Source organism: Chionomys nivalis, chromosome 19 (genome assembly GCF_950005125.1).
Source record: "Chionomys nivalis chromosome 19, mChiNiv1.1, whole genome shotgun sequence".
Taxonomy (NCBI): domain Eukaryota; kingdom Metazoa; phylum Chordata; class Mammalia; order Rodentia; family Cricetidae; genus Chionomys; species Chionomys nivalis.
Genome location: NC_080104.1, coordinates 49241593 through 49258815, shown reverse-complemented (window position 1 = coordinate 49258815; position 17223 = coordinate 49241593). Strand labels below are relative to the sequence as shown.

Genomic DNA, 17223 nt, shown 5'->3' with positions numbered 1-17223 from the left:
GACTTGATTTTATTTCTTCTGTTCTAGTCCTAGGGAGGAAATGAGGTTTTGAGTAGGCCAGGCCACTGAGCTCTGTCCCTAGTTCAGCTGGGTCATCTTCTGTGCCACATCTCCAAAATCTACTCTGGGAAACTAAGGATTGCCCATGTTAAAAAGAAAAAAAGAAAATCTGGTTATTCAGTAATAATGCAAAAATTAACATATGTTCTGTATATTTTTCAGGTAAATGACCTATGTTAAAACGGAATTGGTGTTAAAGACTATGGAGGAAACCATTTGTACATGTAGAACACTATTAATTCCTCTCAATGTTTGGGGATCACCAGAGTTCCGGGAAGCCTCTGGCCATGAGCAGCTTGTCTAGAGTAGAGACTAGACACCAGGTAAGGAGGGCTGAGGCATGCAAAGGGCACATGTAGATGAATTTGTTTCCCATGGTCTAGTTTCACCTTCCTCTCTCTAACACCAGATAATGGTATGGCATGAGAATGGATGCGGTAGCAGATCTATGACTTTAGAGAGATGATAATTAACTAAACTAGTAAAAGAGATAAATGTTATGTTTGGTCTACTGTCATAAAATAAATTGAGCATTTGCTCCAGCATTCCAGTGTATTTTCAGAGGAGTGTCCAAAGTCTTTAGATGTGTAGTTTAAAATGCATATTCAACCTAGGAAACATCAACTCTCTTAGATGTGTATGAGTCAGGATACGGGGGGGTTTGTTAGGATCAACACTATCAAGCTAAATTGTTTGAGTGACACAGCCCCACATTTGACCTTACTGATGTAAAACCAAACTGGCTATTTCCTTTCCATCACCCTGACTGTAAATGGTTCCAGAGGACTCAAGTACTTTTGGGAACCACATCTATTTTACTTACTTACATCTTTTTCCAAAAATTAACTTAGGAATAAAGCTTTCATTCCTTTTTCTTGGTCATAGAAATATTAAATTTTTTTTTTATCTATTGTCAAATTTTTTCAATTAAACTAATCCTAAGGCATAACAGTAAGTTCATTGAAAAGCAACAGTCTAAGAGAGGCACAGCAATTGGGTAAATATTGTAATCCTGGAAGGCTAAGGAGCACGTATCTACACCTGGCTACACAAGGGCATGGGTAATTGAACTGTTGACTAAGAGCACTGTTTTAACAACATGGGTCATGTAGTCCTAGCTTCAGCTGGGTCTTCTTTTAGGCTCCTAAGGCCTGTGCCCTCAGATACCTTATAGAAACAGCAGTGTGAAGAAAGTTTAAAGTAAAATAAGACCTAACTTTGTTTATATACAGGAAAAAAAAAAACCCCAAAACTAGAGGTGTAGAAGTTGTTGTCAGTAATTATCAGCATAGGTAGAATTATGAATAACATTTTACCAGCTGCTTGTTTGTGTATTTAAGGATGTACAGGAGGATCAGGAAGAAGATCTGCACGTGATGAAGACAAGGACACTGGGGAAGGATACCTGCTTCGTTCAGGAGCACATACACTTACCTGTCCAGCTAAGTCCCAGGTGATCGGCTACTATTGCCATCCTGATATCTGTCCGCTCACAGGGACTCTGTGGACCTACGATTTACAATTTCTCAATTAAAACAATCGCCAAGGAAGACACGACACTGGAAAATTGCTTTTCGCAGCACTCAGATTTTTTTCTTTTTACAGAGACTGACACTAACACTGTGTACTTAGATGTACTTAGATGTGTCCTAGTCACCTACACAAACACCTAGACAAAAATTTTTGTCTGTCACCCGCACCAGGCCAAATGCCAGATTACATGGATGCTCGGAATGTAATGAGATTGAACATGCTGGCGAGTCGGCCACTTCACAACGGTCACAGAGTCGCGTTGGTGGCCACAACCATTGATGGAATCTGGACATCAGTGCCTTGGCTCTGACAGAGTCATACCCATGAGCACGTTAGGAAAGAAACTCGCTCACATCTTTGACACCAGTGTCGCATGCTTCCCTAGCTCTCTACAATGTAGCTGGGTTGAGAGAGGATAGAGCATCTAGGACAGCACACACAGATGACAATGACAGAATGAGAAGCTACGGTTAAACCACTCCACAAGCAATCACGACAGGTCATGCACTAGGGTCTACGAGTTGGAAAGTGTTTACGGACTATGCTGTTTCTCCAGGTCGTGAGCAAAGAGCGCTCAAGAAACCTGACTGCCTTCATTCTCACCAGTCCTCCTACTGCCGGCCTTTCCACTCTTTGATTTTAAAGGTGTTGCCTCTGTTCTCTTATCTCTAGCGGACTTCGTGGTAACTGAAGACTGGCCACCCCGGGAAGTCTCGGACAACGACGTGGTTCTTGAGGTACTCTCTTCCTCATCGGACAACTCCGACTGCATCTTTTTGTCCTCTTCAGTGAGGCGGTCCACAAGTTTTAGGGTCTCACCACTAATTCCCTTAAAATATTCAATGGGATGTTTACATACCGCCTTAAGCTGACTTTCTCTAACTTTAACGGTGGTGGTGGTGTTGGTGGTGGTGGTGGCGGTGGCGGTGACACAGGTGTATCTTACCTTTACTGGCAACTTGGATGGAGGCAGTTTGGCCTTGCCTTTTTCTGGCTGCCCTCGCCTTTGTGTGGCACATGCTTTTCTGACTGAAACTAGGTTCTCCCTGTGTGTGTTTTTGACTGGAATTCGGGACTTGACATCTACACATGAAGGAGGAAGGGTTTTGTTTTTTTCAGATGGACCAACCTGCCTCGGTTTACCTGCTTTACTGTCTGGCTTATGGTTTGGCAGGAAGACATCTTTTGGTGCAGTGGCCTTTATGGGAAGCTTGGATTTCCGCCTAGCCCCTATTGGTTCCTTCCGTGAATCTCTGGTGCAGTGTCCTTGGATCCCTGGACTCTTTCCTGAGACTTTCACTGGATTAGCTTTCTCTGTGGCATGAGTGGGGGTTGCCCGTCCTGTCAGAACTAGGTGATTTGTGGTGTTATCTGTCTGCACAGTGCAAGAATCCAGGTTATTGTTGTTATTGAAGTTATCTTTTTGGAAATCGTGTTTATCTTGGGGCCTATCGCCCACCTGGCTATCGGGTGCACTTGAGATTACTGCCATCGTTTCGTTTTCTAACCCCTGACAATTGGTCACCACGGCCTCTAGCTTATCTGTCACTTCTCCAGAGCCTTCTTTCTTCATGGTCATGGTAGATGCAGAAATTCCCATTTTTATAGGCGTGCGTGACTTGGGGTCAGCTTTTGAGGTGTTAGCGGTGGTGGCTGACTTCTCCAGAGAGCCACTACAGGCTACGCCTTCCTGACACTCTCCGTTGGTCGATTCGACTGTAGGTGCCTCTACATCTCTTTCTAGATTGGTGTCTACCGAGGTGTCCCCTGACTGTGGCTGTGGGGTGTCAGCGACCATACTGCTATGCCCTTCCCCCTGGGCCCCTGACTTCCCTTCAGGAGTATGCTCACCAATCTGGAAAAATTGGAGCCTCTCTTCCACAAAATCTCTCTTGCTCATGTCAATTGCACCACTGCGGGTCATCTCAAACATTTTTCCTTCATGAAATGGGAAGGGGTTAGGCTCACTAGTTGGGGTACTTTCATCAGTTGGTGTTCTGGCCGGCGTTGTGTCAGGGGTGGTTGCCGGAGATTGGTCGTCCACCGCCAGGCCAAATGGCTTAGTGTCGTCTTCCCGAGATTTACCATCAAAAACTTCATTGTCCCCTCGGTTATTGGGCCAAGGGTCAAAATCTAGACCTTTGGTCGCTACTGTTTTAAAAGGAGTGGCGAATTCTTCATCAACTTTGTAACTGAAGTAAGTATCAGGAAACAGAGATCTGTCTGGATGTCTCCCTTCCAGGGTGAAAAATTGGGCCCCTGACTTGGGATCGGTCTTCTCTGGGGTTTGGTCAGAGGAAGAGCTTTTGGAAGATGATGGCTTCTCTTCATCCAGCCCCACTTTCCCCTCCTCCTCAATAACTTCCAGTTTACTCTGACTGAAAGAGCGGTCGGCCGGCTTCAAGATGCCCTCTGTCCAGATGTCCTTCTTGGTATCCAGGGTTTGACTGGGGAGTTTAGAGTCACTCTCTGTTAGGCCATCGTCCTCATCTTGCAGGTCATAGCCATCCAGAGAGTCGATCTCGGTGGCGTCCGTGTCATGGGAAAACTCAGCTGTGGTTGCGATGGAACACTCAGTGACGGACTGGTCATTGTTTCCATTCTGAGCCGTTTCGTTCTGAGGCAAGTCAAGGCCAGACTCATTCTCCCTCCCGTTAGTCTCCACCTCTTTCTGGCTGGAAGCCTTCGTGGCAGCCGTTTTGGATTTGGCCATGTCTTTCTGTCCTTCGTCAACTTCCTTTAACTTAAAGGTGTATTTTTTAACTGGCACCGGTTGGTACATGGACTCATCATCGCTGGAGTCGCTGGCTTCAGCGCCGGGAGGGACCGGTGATGGGGGCTGCACTCGGATGACGGGTTCAGCCAGCTGGTACTTGTCACTCTCATCCTGAAGGTTGACCTCAATCATGTCAACCTCCCTTTCAGGGAGATACTGATGTTTCTTATCTGATTCCATCTGGTCGGCATCCAGAGGGGGAGGAGGGGGGAACTCAATGTAGGCGACTCGGTTACATTTGGGTCTTGGGGTAGAGTCTTTGCTCACATCACGCTCTGTTTCCTGTTCCATGGTCACCTGCTTTAGGGGGGCTGATTTGGGCTCCTCTGACTCCGACTCCTCAGAAACCTCGGGGATCGGGCTGGGTTGACCTGGTATAAAAGCTATGAAGGAGTCTGGCGTCTTAGACGTGAACTCGTAACTCACTTCCTCTGAGCTGGGGGTTTCTGGGGTCAAAGGGCTCTTCCCAGAGCTGTCTAGAAAGGACACTTGCTCTAGAGTATCATCTTCTGGACTGCCCTGGGGAGAAGGAGGCTGCTTTTGCTGTCTGGTTGTATAGAAGGTTCCCCTGGCTTCCTGTACCGTCTTACATTCCTGACTTATGATTTTTTTAACCCCTCCTTGCTGGAGCTCCTTCTCGTACTGTTTCCCCACTTGGACAAAGCTAACATAAACAGGTAGGGTTTTGATCTCCTTCCCTCCCTCTGTCTGGGCTAGTGGAGCAAGCTTCTCCAACCCCTCCATGGAACCGTGGTCGAACACATCACTAGAGGGAGAGTCCTTTCCCGGGCTAAACTCTAACGAGTCGGGAGATCTGGTGGGAGAGGTCTCAGTTTCATCAAGAGCTGGGCAGAGGCCTACGTAACTCTGTTTGGAAACTTTGCTGATCTCGGAATAAGTAACTTTTTCATCCTCTACGGAATTAAAGTGCTGGCTCTCAACTATCTCTTTGCTCATACTTGACCGGGACACTTTTTGGGAGAGTTCATGTTTTGGAAATGTTGACTGCTCACAAAACCCATCAGGCAAGTTAGAAGATGGCATCTTCCTCTCATCTGAGACCCTGATGGGGATGTGAGAGACCACTGAGCTCTCACTTCTCCTGGGAGGATGGTCGAGAGCGCCGCCGGGACGGTCCCCTTCTTTAACAATGTACTCCCTGTATAACACTTTCTTGGAGGGAGATTTTACACTCATTTCCTTAATTTCTGAGAGAGAGCCGTTCGTTAACAATTTGTGTTCTCTCTCAGTCACACACATAAATTCATCCCTTGGGTCGGCATTCTCGCTCTCCCCCGGGCGAGCGGCATGGCTCTCTCTGGTATCGTGAACAAGCACATGCGAAAGTTTCTCTTTCTGAGCCTTATTGTTATTGGCCCCAGAACTTTCCCACGTTCTAAAGACCTTTCTGTCCCAAGGTCCCTTGGTCGCTAGGTCTGATGTCATGGGACAGGCTGAGTCTTCTTCAGCCTGCTGCTCGGGGAAGAAGTCGGGCATTGCCTTACTTAACATCTCAGTTCTGTGTCTTTTGGCGTCATCGGAGCCAGATTCGTGCACAACAGTGTCGTTGCTTTTGGCACGCTCAGTTTTGAATATTGTGACATCATTTTGCACTGGCACTCTCTCCTCGGAGGGGTCTACAGCCTTCTGCTGTTTTTCTCTAGCAAAACCTGGGTGTGTGGGCAGCTTGTTTTCTAGAGTTTTCTTAACCGGGATTCGGGATGGGCCGTCCAGATTTTTCTCTTCTTGAGAAGGGTCCTTACTTTTTGCGCGTGTGCCTTGTTCAAATTTTAATCGAATGGAACTGAGTTTAGATTGCTTGAGCTGAAATCCAGACTGGGGCCCTTCTGGTCCTCGGCTCTGAGCACTGACAGTTCTTTTGGCTTCCTCTGTAGGCTGGCCATCCTCACTCTGTTGGGAAGGGACCCTCTTCTCTGGGCTGCTGGAACCACTGGGTGTCTTCCTTTCCTCAGCCTGAGGGACACCTCGTCCATCTGGGCCACGCTGCCTGGCCTTAACCCACTCGTCATTGGATGCCAATAGCTCTGTTAACACTTTCTCAGGACTACTGCTGGTAGAACTTTGGGAAGAGTATTCCTTGCCATTTTGGGGGCGTGGCTTTTTCTCCGGGGACTGCAGTTCATCGTTTAGTTTCTCGGTTTTGTCACGAAAAAATTGTGACACCTCAGTCAGTTTCTCTTCGGCCTCCTTCACGGTCCTGTCCACCCTATCTTCATATATCAACTTCTCTCTACCTCTCTCTAGTCTGTCCTCGGACAAGTGCATCCACACGGCATGTTTTGGACCACTGACATTACCCGCATAGTGCAACACTGTCATTTTATCAAAATGCTCGTCTTTAGACACTCTCCCTACCCCATTTTCGGACACATCTTTATAGATTTTGGAGAGGATTTCTTTTTTGGGGGCAGTGGCTACTTTATCTCTGGAGCGCTTATCAGACCTCTGTAACTCTGAGCTAGGGGGTCCTGCAGGGTCTGTCACCGATTCCTCGGTATCAGAGTGAGAAACATCTAGCTTCTCTGACAGAAGCATTTTCTCAGCAAACCTGTACGACTCCCCTCTTAGGTCTGACAGCTCGTCATCATGGTATTCTACGGAGTGCTGACTCAAAAGCTTCAGTGTTTTATACGACTCATCGGACAGGAGCTGTGCGGAACTAGGGCGGCTATCTTCTTCTTGGGACACTGGAGTATTTACTCTGGAAGATTCCAGATAAGAAGGCAAGGACTCTTCAGCTGCAAGTTCTTCATCATCTTGCGGACCCTGCTCCTCGGGGCAAGGAAAAGCATCGTGTTTCTCTGGCAGAAAATCTTTTAAGTTAATACTTCCCCGGGATAAGTCTTTCTGACACACAGATACTTCCTTCTCTGGATGCTTTTTGGTCTCTCTAATAATGACTCCAGTGGGTTCGGCTTGGTTACCTTTTTCGATGTGGACTTCTATTATACGCTCCAGTTTGGGTTTCATTTGGCTGTCCTTCTCTGCGTGCTGGGCTGAGATCTCAGCAGCAGACTTGGGAACGTCTGGAGACATGGCCGACTTGTGTTCAAACAGCCCTGCCAGCTCTTTGGAAGGGTCTCGCCCGGACTGAAAGGCTTTCATAATGTCGTGGACTGACATGGTTTCCTCAATTCTTTCTGAGGTACATTCACTGCCCGGAGGGGAGTGATACACCATCCTGGTGGTTGTGGTGATATGAGTCTCTTCTTTGACACGCATGCCTTTACTTAAAACCCGACTATGGTCCTCTTCCTCGCTACTGGCTTTCATTTGAAATGCTTTGACTTTTTCCTTAATGCTAGAGGTGGTAGGCTTTGGCTCCAACTCCATAAATGTAGGCGAAGGTTTGGGAGACACGGGGTCCTCTGGCTGGGACTGGGGGATCTCCCCAGTAGAAGGTTCATAGCTTCTGATCACATGGACCACTTCAGTCCTTGTCTCCGTGATGACGGGAGGGATGGGGACTTCATGGAAAAGTGGCTTAGGGCCTGTGCTTTCGGCACTTTGTGGGGCTGATGGTGTTTTCTCACTCCTGGTTTCAAAGCCACTGTCGGACAAGGGACTTTTATCTTGGTCATGTTGAGAAAAGTCATCAGGAGATTCTAAGATGGCATCTGAGCCAAAAAATGAATCAGCCATCTTGCACAATTCCTTCTCGGAGGTGGAAGGCCTCATGGAGGCTGGCGGCATTTTGAGTTTATGCTCCTGCAAGGCCATGGCTGGCTTTAAAATTCTTTTCTGTCTCTCCTCTCCGTCCTTCTTGGCATCTTCAAACTTGTACTTTAAGTTGGTCAGTGAACTATTCCCAATGTCATTGGTCAGGTAGTCAATGACTCTCGTCAAGTTGGCCTTCCCGTGCACTTTCTCGGGCAGAGGTGGGGTGTGGCTGGCCGCAGCCTGCCTGGCTTCTTGTATTTCCTCAGAACTAAACTCTGTCCAGTCATCCTCTGGAGAATGCCCTTTGTCACTCTTTGGGGATTTGGGTGGCCCTTTGCTGTCAACACACACATCCTTTTTGAGGATCTCACTGACTTTCACCAAGTCTTCCTTCACTTTCTCAACGATTTTGAAAGGCTCTTCGTCATCTATCCTCCCTTCTTTCGGAAGATCGGGTTGGAATGGCTTCTCCTCAGGCACGTCCGTCTGCAGGATGGCGGTCATTCTCATGAGGTCCTCCTTCATTTCAGCCACATCCTTTAAGATCTCCTGACTGGAAGATAAAGAAGATGGCGCCGATAGCTTAAGGGCGGAGGGCGTGAGGAACAGAGACGACTTAACGGGGGATGACGTTCGAGTGAAGTGGGGTTGAGGACGCGTCTCCATAGTCAATGTTTTAACGGGTGACAGCAGAGCCGCTGCTGATTTTGTGAGCGAATTAGAGTCTGGAAGTTTCTTCAGTGCTGGTTCCGACAAAACATTGACTACCGAGTATACTGGCACTGTGATTATTGACGACGTTACGGATGAGGTAGTAGCAGAGATTGAAGACCCGAGGGAGGCATAGAGTGCACTTGCGGAGGAAGTTCTCAGAGACTGAAAAGCCGAGGGCGCTGCAGAGACATACGACCTGAGTGGGGAAAAGGGCATGGCTGCTGTGGTAGAGGGCGCTTTCTCCACCGCGTCAGTGGCCGTGCTGGCCACTGAGCTCGCGGCGTTTGTGGCTGTAGAAATTTTGTCCTGTAACATGGCAGTGGCTTTGCATCCGTTAATTAAAGCTGAAGATGAAGGATACTTCAGAGGAGACACGGACCCATTGACTAGCGCTACCTCTGCGTGTCCAGACATCTGCTTTAAGGGGGAGGAGAGAGATGATGCCATTGTAGCTTTAGCTGACGAGAGGACATCAGCTGCCGACTTAGTTGGAGACACCACTGACTTTAAAGGGGAAGAGATCAGTGGAGCTGCGGATGTGATAATGGACTTAAATGGCAAGCTTGAGGAATACATAGTAATGTTTGATTTGGGGGAGGCAGGGGGTGTCATAGTAATGGATGACCTCTCCAAAAGAGACCCTGCGGTCGTCACAGGAGAAGTTCGAGAGGAAAAGGTTGAGTTGGGCGCCAGCCCCTTTAAGGGTGTGGCCTCGGTGACTGTGGGAGCTCTTCCCAGGGTACCAGAGGCAACCTGGATATTGTAGGGAGATGGCGACGCCACCGTTTTTATTGGCGAAGACATTGTCCGGAAAGATCTAATAGGAGATGCCACGTCACTAATGGATTTGACTGAAGATGTCGTTGATGCGCCTAGTGTGGATTTGATTGGAGAAGGAGTCGAAACAGACCATATGGATTTTAACGGAGAAGCTGATGGTGTGTTAGAGGAAGAGCTGGATAAGGAGGCGAAGCCTGACTTGGCCGGCCCGGGTACTGTGCTTGGAGCTGTGGTCCAGGACTGGTATGGTCTTGTAGAAAAGAATGGCTTGTATGAGCAAGTGGTGGGGAGGGATCTTGCTGTTCCTGAACTCCGTTCAACTGTTTCTTAAATTTTAAAATGAAAAAAATCAAACACAAAATAAAAACCAACAAAAATGGTTGAGAAACAGAGAAGAGACCAGAGAAAAAAAAATTGGTCAGTAAACTTGGAAATATCGCAGAAGCAAGTACAGTTGTTTGCATGATTTGGGATGGGAGAGGCAAAAGAAAAAGAAACGATTTGAGCAAAAGAGGAAAAATAAACATGAACGGACATGAAGAATCTGAAGTTAAAAAAACAAAGATGATGACGGAGCAGGAATGGAATGGTATACAAGAAAAGCGCACAGCAGCCACAGAGGCCAACGGCGTGACAGAGGAACACAGGCAAAGCACTGACAATGACAAGGACGAACACGATGGAAAACGGCCTCCTTACTTCCTATTGACTTTCTTGTGTGCTGGGTTACAGATAGCAGCAGCCATTCTGTTTTGCCTGTATACATACATATGTCTGCTTTGCGCAACCACAGAAAGTGTCTTAAGACTCTGGAATGTTTCCTCTGCTACAGCTTGTCCACCATAAATTGCACCTAGTTAGAACCATTTCAAAATGTGAATCCACACATTCAGTAGTTGAAACTTTTTTTTTTGCTCTCCTTTTCAGAAAAACCACTCAAGCTTTGTCATGCAGAGTCCAAAATAACTAGTAAAAGACAGGCAACTGGTGTGCAAACTCTTAAGCCACCGGATTTTTTAGATCTGTTTCTCCCATGCAGGATTGGTTATGGTTCACACCCATAAAAAAAGCCAATAAGAGCAAGAAATTGCCTGAGTCAGAGCTGTCAACCCAAAACTTAAACCAAAGAGGAGGAATGTTTGCATCGATGCTTTCTCCATGCAGTATATTCCTTCGGATGAGGGGGAAAAGAAAATAAGAGATGAAATGATTTTTAAGATGCATGTGTACATACACACATACAAGGGGGAAAACAGAAAATATGGTTCACGGTTACCAGAGCAAGCAAAGCAACTGAAAACATTTGATCATGCGGCGATTTATCGTGGCCAACAAGCCAATGAAGAAATACAGTTTCAAAGCAGTATTATGCATGGTATATATAATGTTCAAAGAAACTTTCTCAAGAACAGTTGGAAAGAAGAGTACACTTTTTCCATGAGAGGTGAAGTCTTGGTACCTTTTGAGATTTTTAAGGAACTTTGTGATACATTATTAAATATATCTGCCACAAAAGGAACTCCATATCTAGAGCTTGCTTCATTATAAGAACGTAATTTATATCTTGACCCCCTCCCCCATAATCTGGTCTACTTTTAACTCTCAAAAGGTATCGTGGGGAAAATCCAAAAAGCACAAATGTATTTTGAAGACCCCATATGTCAAGTACCTACAGCGGCATAAGGTACAAACGTCTACGTTTATCAAATGCAAAGGTACAGATTCTGGTACCTTTCTAGAATATTCCTCATGTTCTTGGTAACTTCCAAACACTGCAACAGCCGTGAGAAAAGATGGATCCAATAATACCAACATTCTTCACCAGACAGGCAAGAAACCCACACATGCGGTGGGTACACACACGCACGCTTAGCCATCTCTAGTTCCATAACTCAAACAGAGCCAGCCGCTCACAGGGTAGGACTGCCTGCCAAGGGCAAACCAATGTCCCACGCCAGAGATGAGTACAGTCTTGATCCAAAAAGGCAACCATTTACAGTGTCAATGAGATGTACAGAGGGCGTGAGGACCTCCATCATTTATGCTCTTCCTCACGCTGTGCCCAGGCCACACCAGTCCTACCAGTGGGTTAGCAGCAGCTCTCACAAGGGTGAGGATTTCCATTCCTAGTGTGCATTGAAAGGCAGACATTTAGAACATGCCCTTTTCTAGTGCTATCTATCAGCCTTACTGAAGCGGAGGAGCTAAGGCAACCTCACAGAGGCATGACTCAGTCTGGCCATTAGTACCAACATCCTACTGCTTAACCTGCAGGAAAGGCCATATTGTAGACACATGGCTGAGTGAGTCCTTCGATTCAGTGATTTGGGGTCAGTGTGTGTTTCAAGAGTTGGTCTTTTTTTTTTTTTTTTTTTTAACTACCAGAAACTGGGAAAGGGCCTCTATTATTTGGTTTAATAAAGAAAATATTTTTTAAAGATTTTAGTGTGTGTGTGTGTTTGTGTGTGTATGTGTATGTGCATTCTCTAACGCCTCGGAGACGCAATAAAGGAAATCCTCGTGTCTCATAGCATCTCTGACCTAAAGTACTTTCTCCAACAAGCCTGTCCGAAGCCCAAGTATGTTACCTTAGGGATCCCAACAACTATTCAGTGAGGGTCTCAAAAGAAAACCAACAGAGGGTTACAGCAAATAAATTTACTGAAAAACTGAATATCCACAGGCATTTGTTCCCTGTTCTATCACAATAATTCCTTCTGGACTCCAGTTCCTGAGGGATAGAGCTGTGGAGGAGACTTCTAACTCTTCTGCTGGAGGAAGAAAGTCAGGTCTGAGGGAATGTTCAAGAACATGGTAGGCTTGCTGTTTATGTACCTCTTGTATTCTATATTTGGAATCTGAACACAATCTTTTCTAACAGAGTTAGTGTCAGATGCACTGGGCTGTGTAGTGGAGTGGTTCCCTGCTTGTGTGTTGTATACAGGCTGACCCACAGACCTCAGAAGAGGTGGGGGGCAAGCAAGACTATCACTCTTACCGTGACAGCTCCAAACTTGGAATCAATGACAAAGTATTTTCATCTAAATTTTCTTTAAGCTACCGCTCTCCACTGGTTACAGGACCCAGTGTTGATCAAACAGGTCACTGTACTCTCTACTCAAATCTGCTTCTGGGGTTAGAGCTAACTCTAGGGCTATGGTGACCACGGGATGGGAATACCGTAACTACGAGGGAGGAAAAGGTAGTCAACAGAGAAAGACAGAACATGACCAAATAAACAACCACCTTGCAAGCCAGTTACGAGTAAACTCAAACAATCACTAGAACCAAAGGCTTTACCAGCCCAGTCTAAGAATAGCCTTAGAATCGAGATCTTGATGGAAGGCAGAGAGAAGAGATGGGATAAGAAGCACATAGACTGTGCTACCCCCAGAAGAGAGTATATGAGTCTCACGAAGGGAAAAGAGCTCAAAGCGCTATGCCACAGTCTAGCTCGATTAAGAGACCTGAGATGACAAAGGGACCTAGCCTATGCCACCACAAATATACACACCTTCCCTTTTGAGCACAGACTTAAAGGAACCCTGGTACTTCTCTCTGAGCATATTAACAATTACCAAAGTAAAGTAAAACAGTTTACAAAAAAAAAAAAAAAACAATGACTAGCTTCAAGAACAGAAATCATTTTCAGCTATGACCCAGGATATCTGTTGTATCTATGTCTTCAACGATGTATGGAACATTAAATTTCATAATAGGGTTATGAAATTTACTCTGTAGGCAATTGTTTCAGGTTATCCATTTCCCAAATGACATCAGAATTTAGTGTGTATAGAAAAAATGTCTCTTCTTCTAAAAAAATTCAACATAGGTTAGAGAATGTGTTAGGAGACTCACTCAGGCCAGGCTCAGTCAAGTAGCTGTAGCGCTTACGTAAAGCTAGGGACGCAAAGCTTTGCCGTCTGTCTGCTTTCTCAGCCTGAAAAAGAAGAGAAGAGACCATTTCCACCTTCCCTGTGACAGCTTTACTCCTTGAAACATTTCGTTTTGGCTGGGACGGTCATGTCTTGTCCACCCTTAGGCATTATTTCCCCCTTGAGGGGTCTATGACCCCCTTCCCTCAACTCTCAATTTGTAGCAGGCAAAAAGTGCACCCACACAGCAGACTATGGGGGCGTGTGTGGGGGGGTCGGGCTAGAAAGGTTGGGTGGCAAATTTCCCGCCAGTTCGTTATATTGGAAGCACACATGTCACACAATCCACTCACTACGTGAATACACTCGAAGAGAAATGATACAGAAAGTATCACCCACGGATTCACTGTGGGTACACAGGGGAGATGCGATTACAGACAGGTGGAGAGCCTCCTCGGCAGCTGTGTGACTCGAACTGCCATTGTCATGGACGGCTCACTATTGACAATGACTGTGGGTTCTTAAAAATCCAATTATCACAAAGCTTACAGAGAAATACACGGTGACAGCTTAGGGAAAGCTCTTGCAAAACTGAACAATGGCACTCTTTAAAAAATGGCCAAGATAGGGCTGGATACATGGACCGGAGGTTAAAACTCTTGCAAAGGACCCGAGTTTAGGTCCCAGTGCCCACATCAGGAAGCTCATAGTCTCCCAGGGGGATCTCAGGTCCTTTCCTGGCCTCCCAGGGCATTACATTCATGTGTACACAGCCACACAGAAACACATATACACATAAGTTAAAAAAAGAAAATATTTTTTTTTTTTAAATGGCCAAGATAAATTCTGTCGCTGGAATGGCAAATGTCTATCTGCAGTTAGTGAGAAAATACTTTACATTACATAAAACATAGTTGATTATACAACACAATTCCATGTAATAACCAGAGTCTTGAGCTAGTGCTGACAACACAGCGGGTAGCCAGAGGGCAGTGGGTAGTAAAACCACACCTGTGAAACTTAATAAGTTTATGCTTGGCAATCTGTCATGTTTAAAGATGCTTAAATGACACCAGGTTTTTCATTAACTAGTTTATTGATTTTGCAGAATACACGGAAGCACACTCCTATGTTCATGGGAAGAGTGAGCCACTTTAAGGAAAAATAGCTAACTCCACCTCACATAGGTTAAGACGTACAACAGCATTTAGACTGTTCCCGCACTTCAGCCCGCCGCAATCTTTTTCCACACATATCCAATATCTAGTCTACCTCGGAGAGAATAAAAGCAGAAGGGTTCGTATTACCTCATCATCTTGATCTGACTCTGTCTCCTTTTGGTCCCAAGATGCATTGCAGAGACAAGGAATATTATAATGGACAGCAGGGAAAAGAGTGTCAGGATATGAAAAAGGACTGAGTAGGGAGGCACACAAGGCAAGCTGGTTTAGAAAGCACAGCAAATCAAAAGAAGCCAATAACAGCATCACGGACCACACATCCACGGCAAATTAACACGTGACAGTCATTTGGGAGCATTAACGATCTACACACTACCAGCGGAAGCAATCCACAGAGGACTCCATCACACAGACGGGTAAGAACAGGACACCACAGCGACAAGACGTCATCTACACACGGAGACGAACACAACTCGAGTTTCAGGGGTTGTCAGAGTGTCACAAAGCATTCCTTCATTACATACCAAGGGCCCATTGCCTCAAGACCGGGGAGGGGGGGGAAATGTGGAAACAAACCAGTCTTAAAAGATACCTTTTTATGTGCGGGTAGAGTAATATTTAAGTTGCAAACAGCTGTTTGGGGTAATCCCTTTGTTGTCTTCGGTTCTTTCAGGAAAGACAGACGGCCGCAGGGCTCTTGGCTGGTGTCTCTAACCTAGAAGAAATTTGGGGAATGGATGATTACATAAAGAGACAGATTCTTGTCTGAGGAAGGGTGAGACTTTTGTTTTATCGAGCGCTCAGAGAGGGGAAGAATGGTAACCCAGGATAAACCTGGCAAGGTACCAGGGGCTCAGTTCCTGGTTTAAACAATAGGATGGCCACCCACTTGTCTCATGGGACAAGCTGTTCTGGGCTATGTGCATTATCTGTCTTCCTACAAATTTAATTTAAAGTTTCAGTGTTTGAAACATGGAACAGCAAATGGTGATGACCACCGGACTCTGCCCGAACTCCCATGGAAACACAAACCAAAGTTAAGTACGTATGCTACATATGGTCCATTCTGCATTGGGTTGCTTCATTTTATAAACATTCCTTTGAATTATTTAATTTTTATATTTTGGGATATTTTGAGATAGGGTCCTACAATGTAGATTTGGTTTGGAGCTCACTATTGTAGAGCAGGCTGGCAAACTCACAGAGATCCACTTGCCTCCGCCTTCTTCAGTGTTGGGATTAAAGGTGTATACCACTACACTGGGTTTTATTTCCTTACATTTCAATAATAAATATATGAATGTTCATTTACCAATAACAAACTTTTACTAGCCTGAAAATTCATCCTAGGAGAATAAGAACAAAACCTGACCTTGTTCTTAAGTCATATTTAGTGAGTTAACTCAAACTAAATAAACCAATAAACCATTAAAAAAAAAAAGAGCATTTATTCTCTTGGAATTTTAAAATAATCGCAGAGTCGATGTTAAAGATGATTTACCTTGATGGAAAATGGCAGTCTGTTTTCTTTAAAAGAATAGAAGTTAAAAACAAGCTGCTGAGCTCCTTTGGTGAGAGGGGCCAGGTTTCCATAGCAATCAACGAATATGGGCTTTCCTTCCAGAACCTTCCAGAGTAAAAGAAATACGCAATTTAAAGTTAACTTGACCTAAAAGTATTTTGAGAGTTTTTAAGTCAAATAACATTCGAAGACCGATATAATTACATCCCGATGAGAAAATGACTTCTGTGGGGTTGTTTGCTTTAAAAATATGTCAGGGCACTTACACTCCAACAGCCACTCTTAGCTGCTATCATTACAGACAGAAATATAACAGAACTATTTTTCTCTTCCAACAACTTCAAACATGTCAGAGAAAATGTCTGACATTCCCTTACGTAGACTGAGAGAGATCTGTTGTTTTTTGGCTGATGCTCACACGACCTCTGGGTTTGAAAAAGGAAAACTGTGGTCCTGTGTGTGGAAAGTGATCACACACACACACACACACACTCAAGATGGCTATGGGATAATGGAGAATAGTTTAGATTCATTAGCATTCTATTTTAGCCACCTGATGTGAACTCAAAGCACTTAAATAATTTGAAGATGAACCCATTTCAAAGTTTTAAAATAAAACATGAACGTCCTTGATATCTCTGTACAGTATGTGCCACTATAGTATGTGGAAGCCTGTATCTGGGGGGTGCAATAACAGACGCTCATTCCTGTGACCCCGTACCTCAATGTCTTTGCTCCTGGCAACCTCCTCGAAATTCTCCTGCTGCTCGAGGGTCTTGTCCACCCTGTCGTCCGTCATGCAGAAGCACCGCAGGCAGGACTCCACTGGGTCACTCGTTTTGGCAAAAACAACAAACTTGGCCATGTAAGGGACGCATATCAACTCTCTGTACAGTTGCGAGGCTAGCCCTACGGTTTCTAAAACCTGGTGGCAGTCTGCAAGCCAAAACCTGAGAGAAACAAGACACAATGTGTAAAACAGAAAAAGCAAAACCCAATAATAACAAAACTCCAAAAATAAACCCCAAAGAACTCAAAAAGAAGAAAATCAGGGGCTGGGGGTATGGCCCCCTGGTAGACCAAATTTTTATCATGTTTATC

General features: G+C 45.3%; 1 protein-coding gene across 12 annotated transcripts in view; it reads right to left on the bottom strand.

Annotated features, from left to right (window-relative positions):
* The window catches only part of Ank3 (ankyrin 3), a 445234-nt gene that overhangs the window by 30152 nt on the left and 397859 nt on the right, over window positions 1–17223 (bottom strand). For 9 of the 12 annotated variants that reach the window (XM_057751281.1, XM_057751283.1, XM_057751286.1 and 6 more), the window contains 5 exons: window positions 16844–17072; window positions 16102–16227; window positions 15193–15315; window positions 13403–13484; window positions 1495–1569 (listed from right to left, as the gene is read on the bottom strand). In XM_057751281.1, coding sequence (XP_057607264.1) covers window positions 1495–1569; window positions 13403–13484; window positions 15193–15315; window positions 16102–16227; window positions 16844–17072 — 635 coding nt within the window. Of the gene's footprint in view, window positions 1–1494; window positions 1570–2196; window positions 9871–13402; window positions 13485–14726; window positions 14754–15192; window positions 15316–16101; window positions 16228–16843; window positions 17073–17223 lie in introns of all 12 variants that reach the window. The other 3 variants (XM_057751278.1, XM_057751277.1, XM_057751279.1) reach the window with 2 other exon arrangements.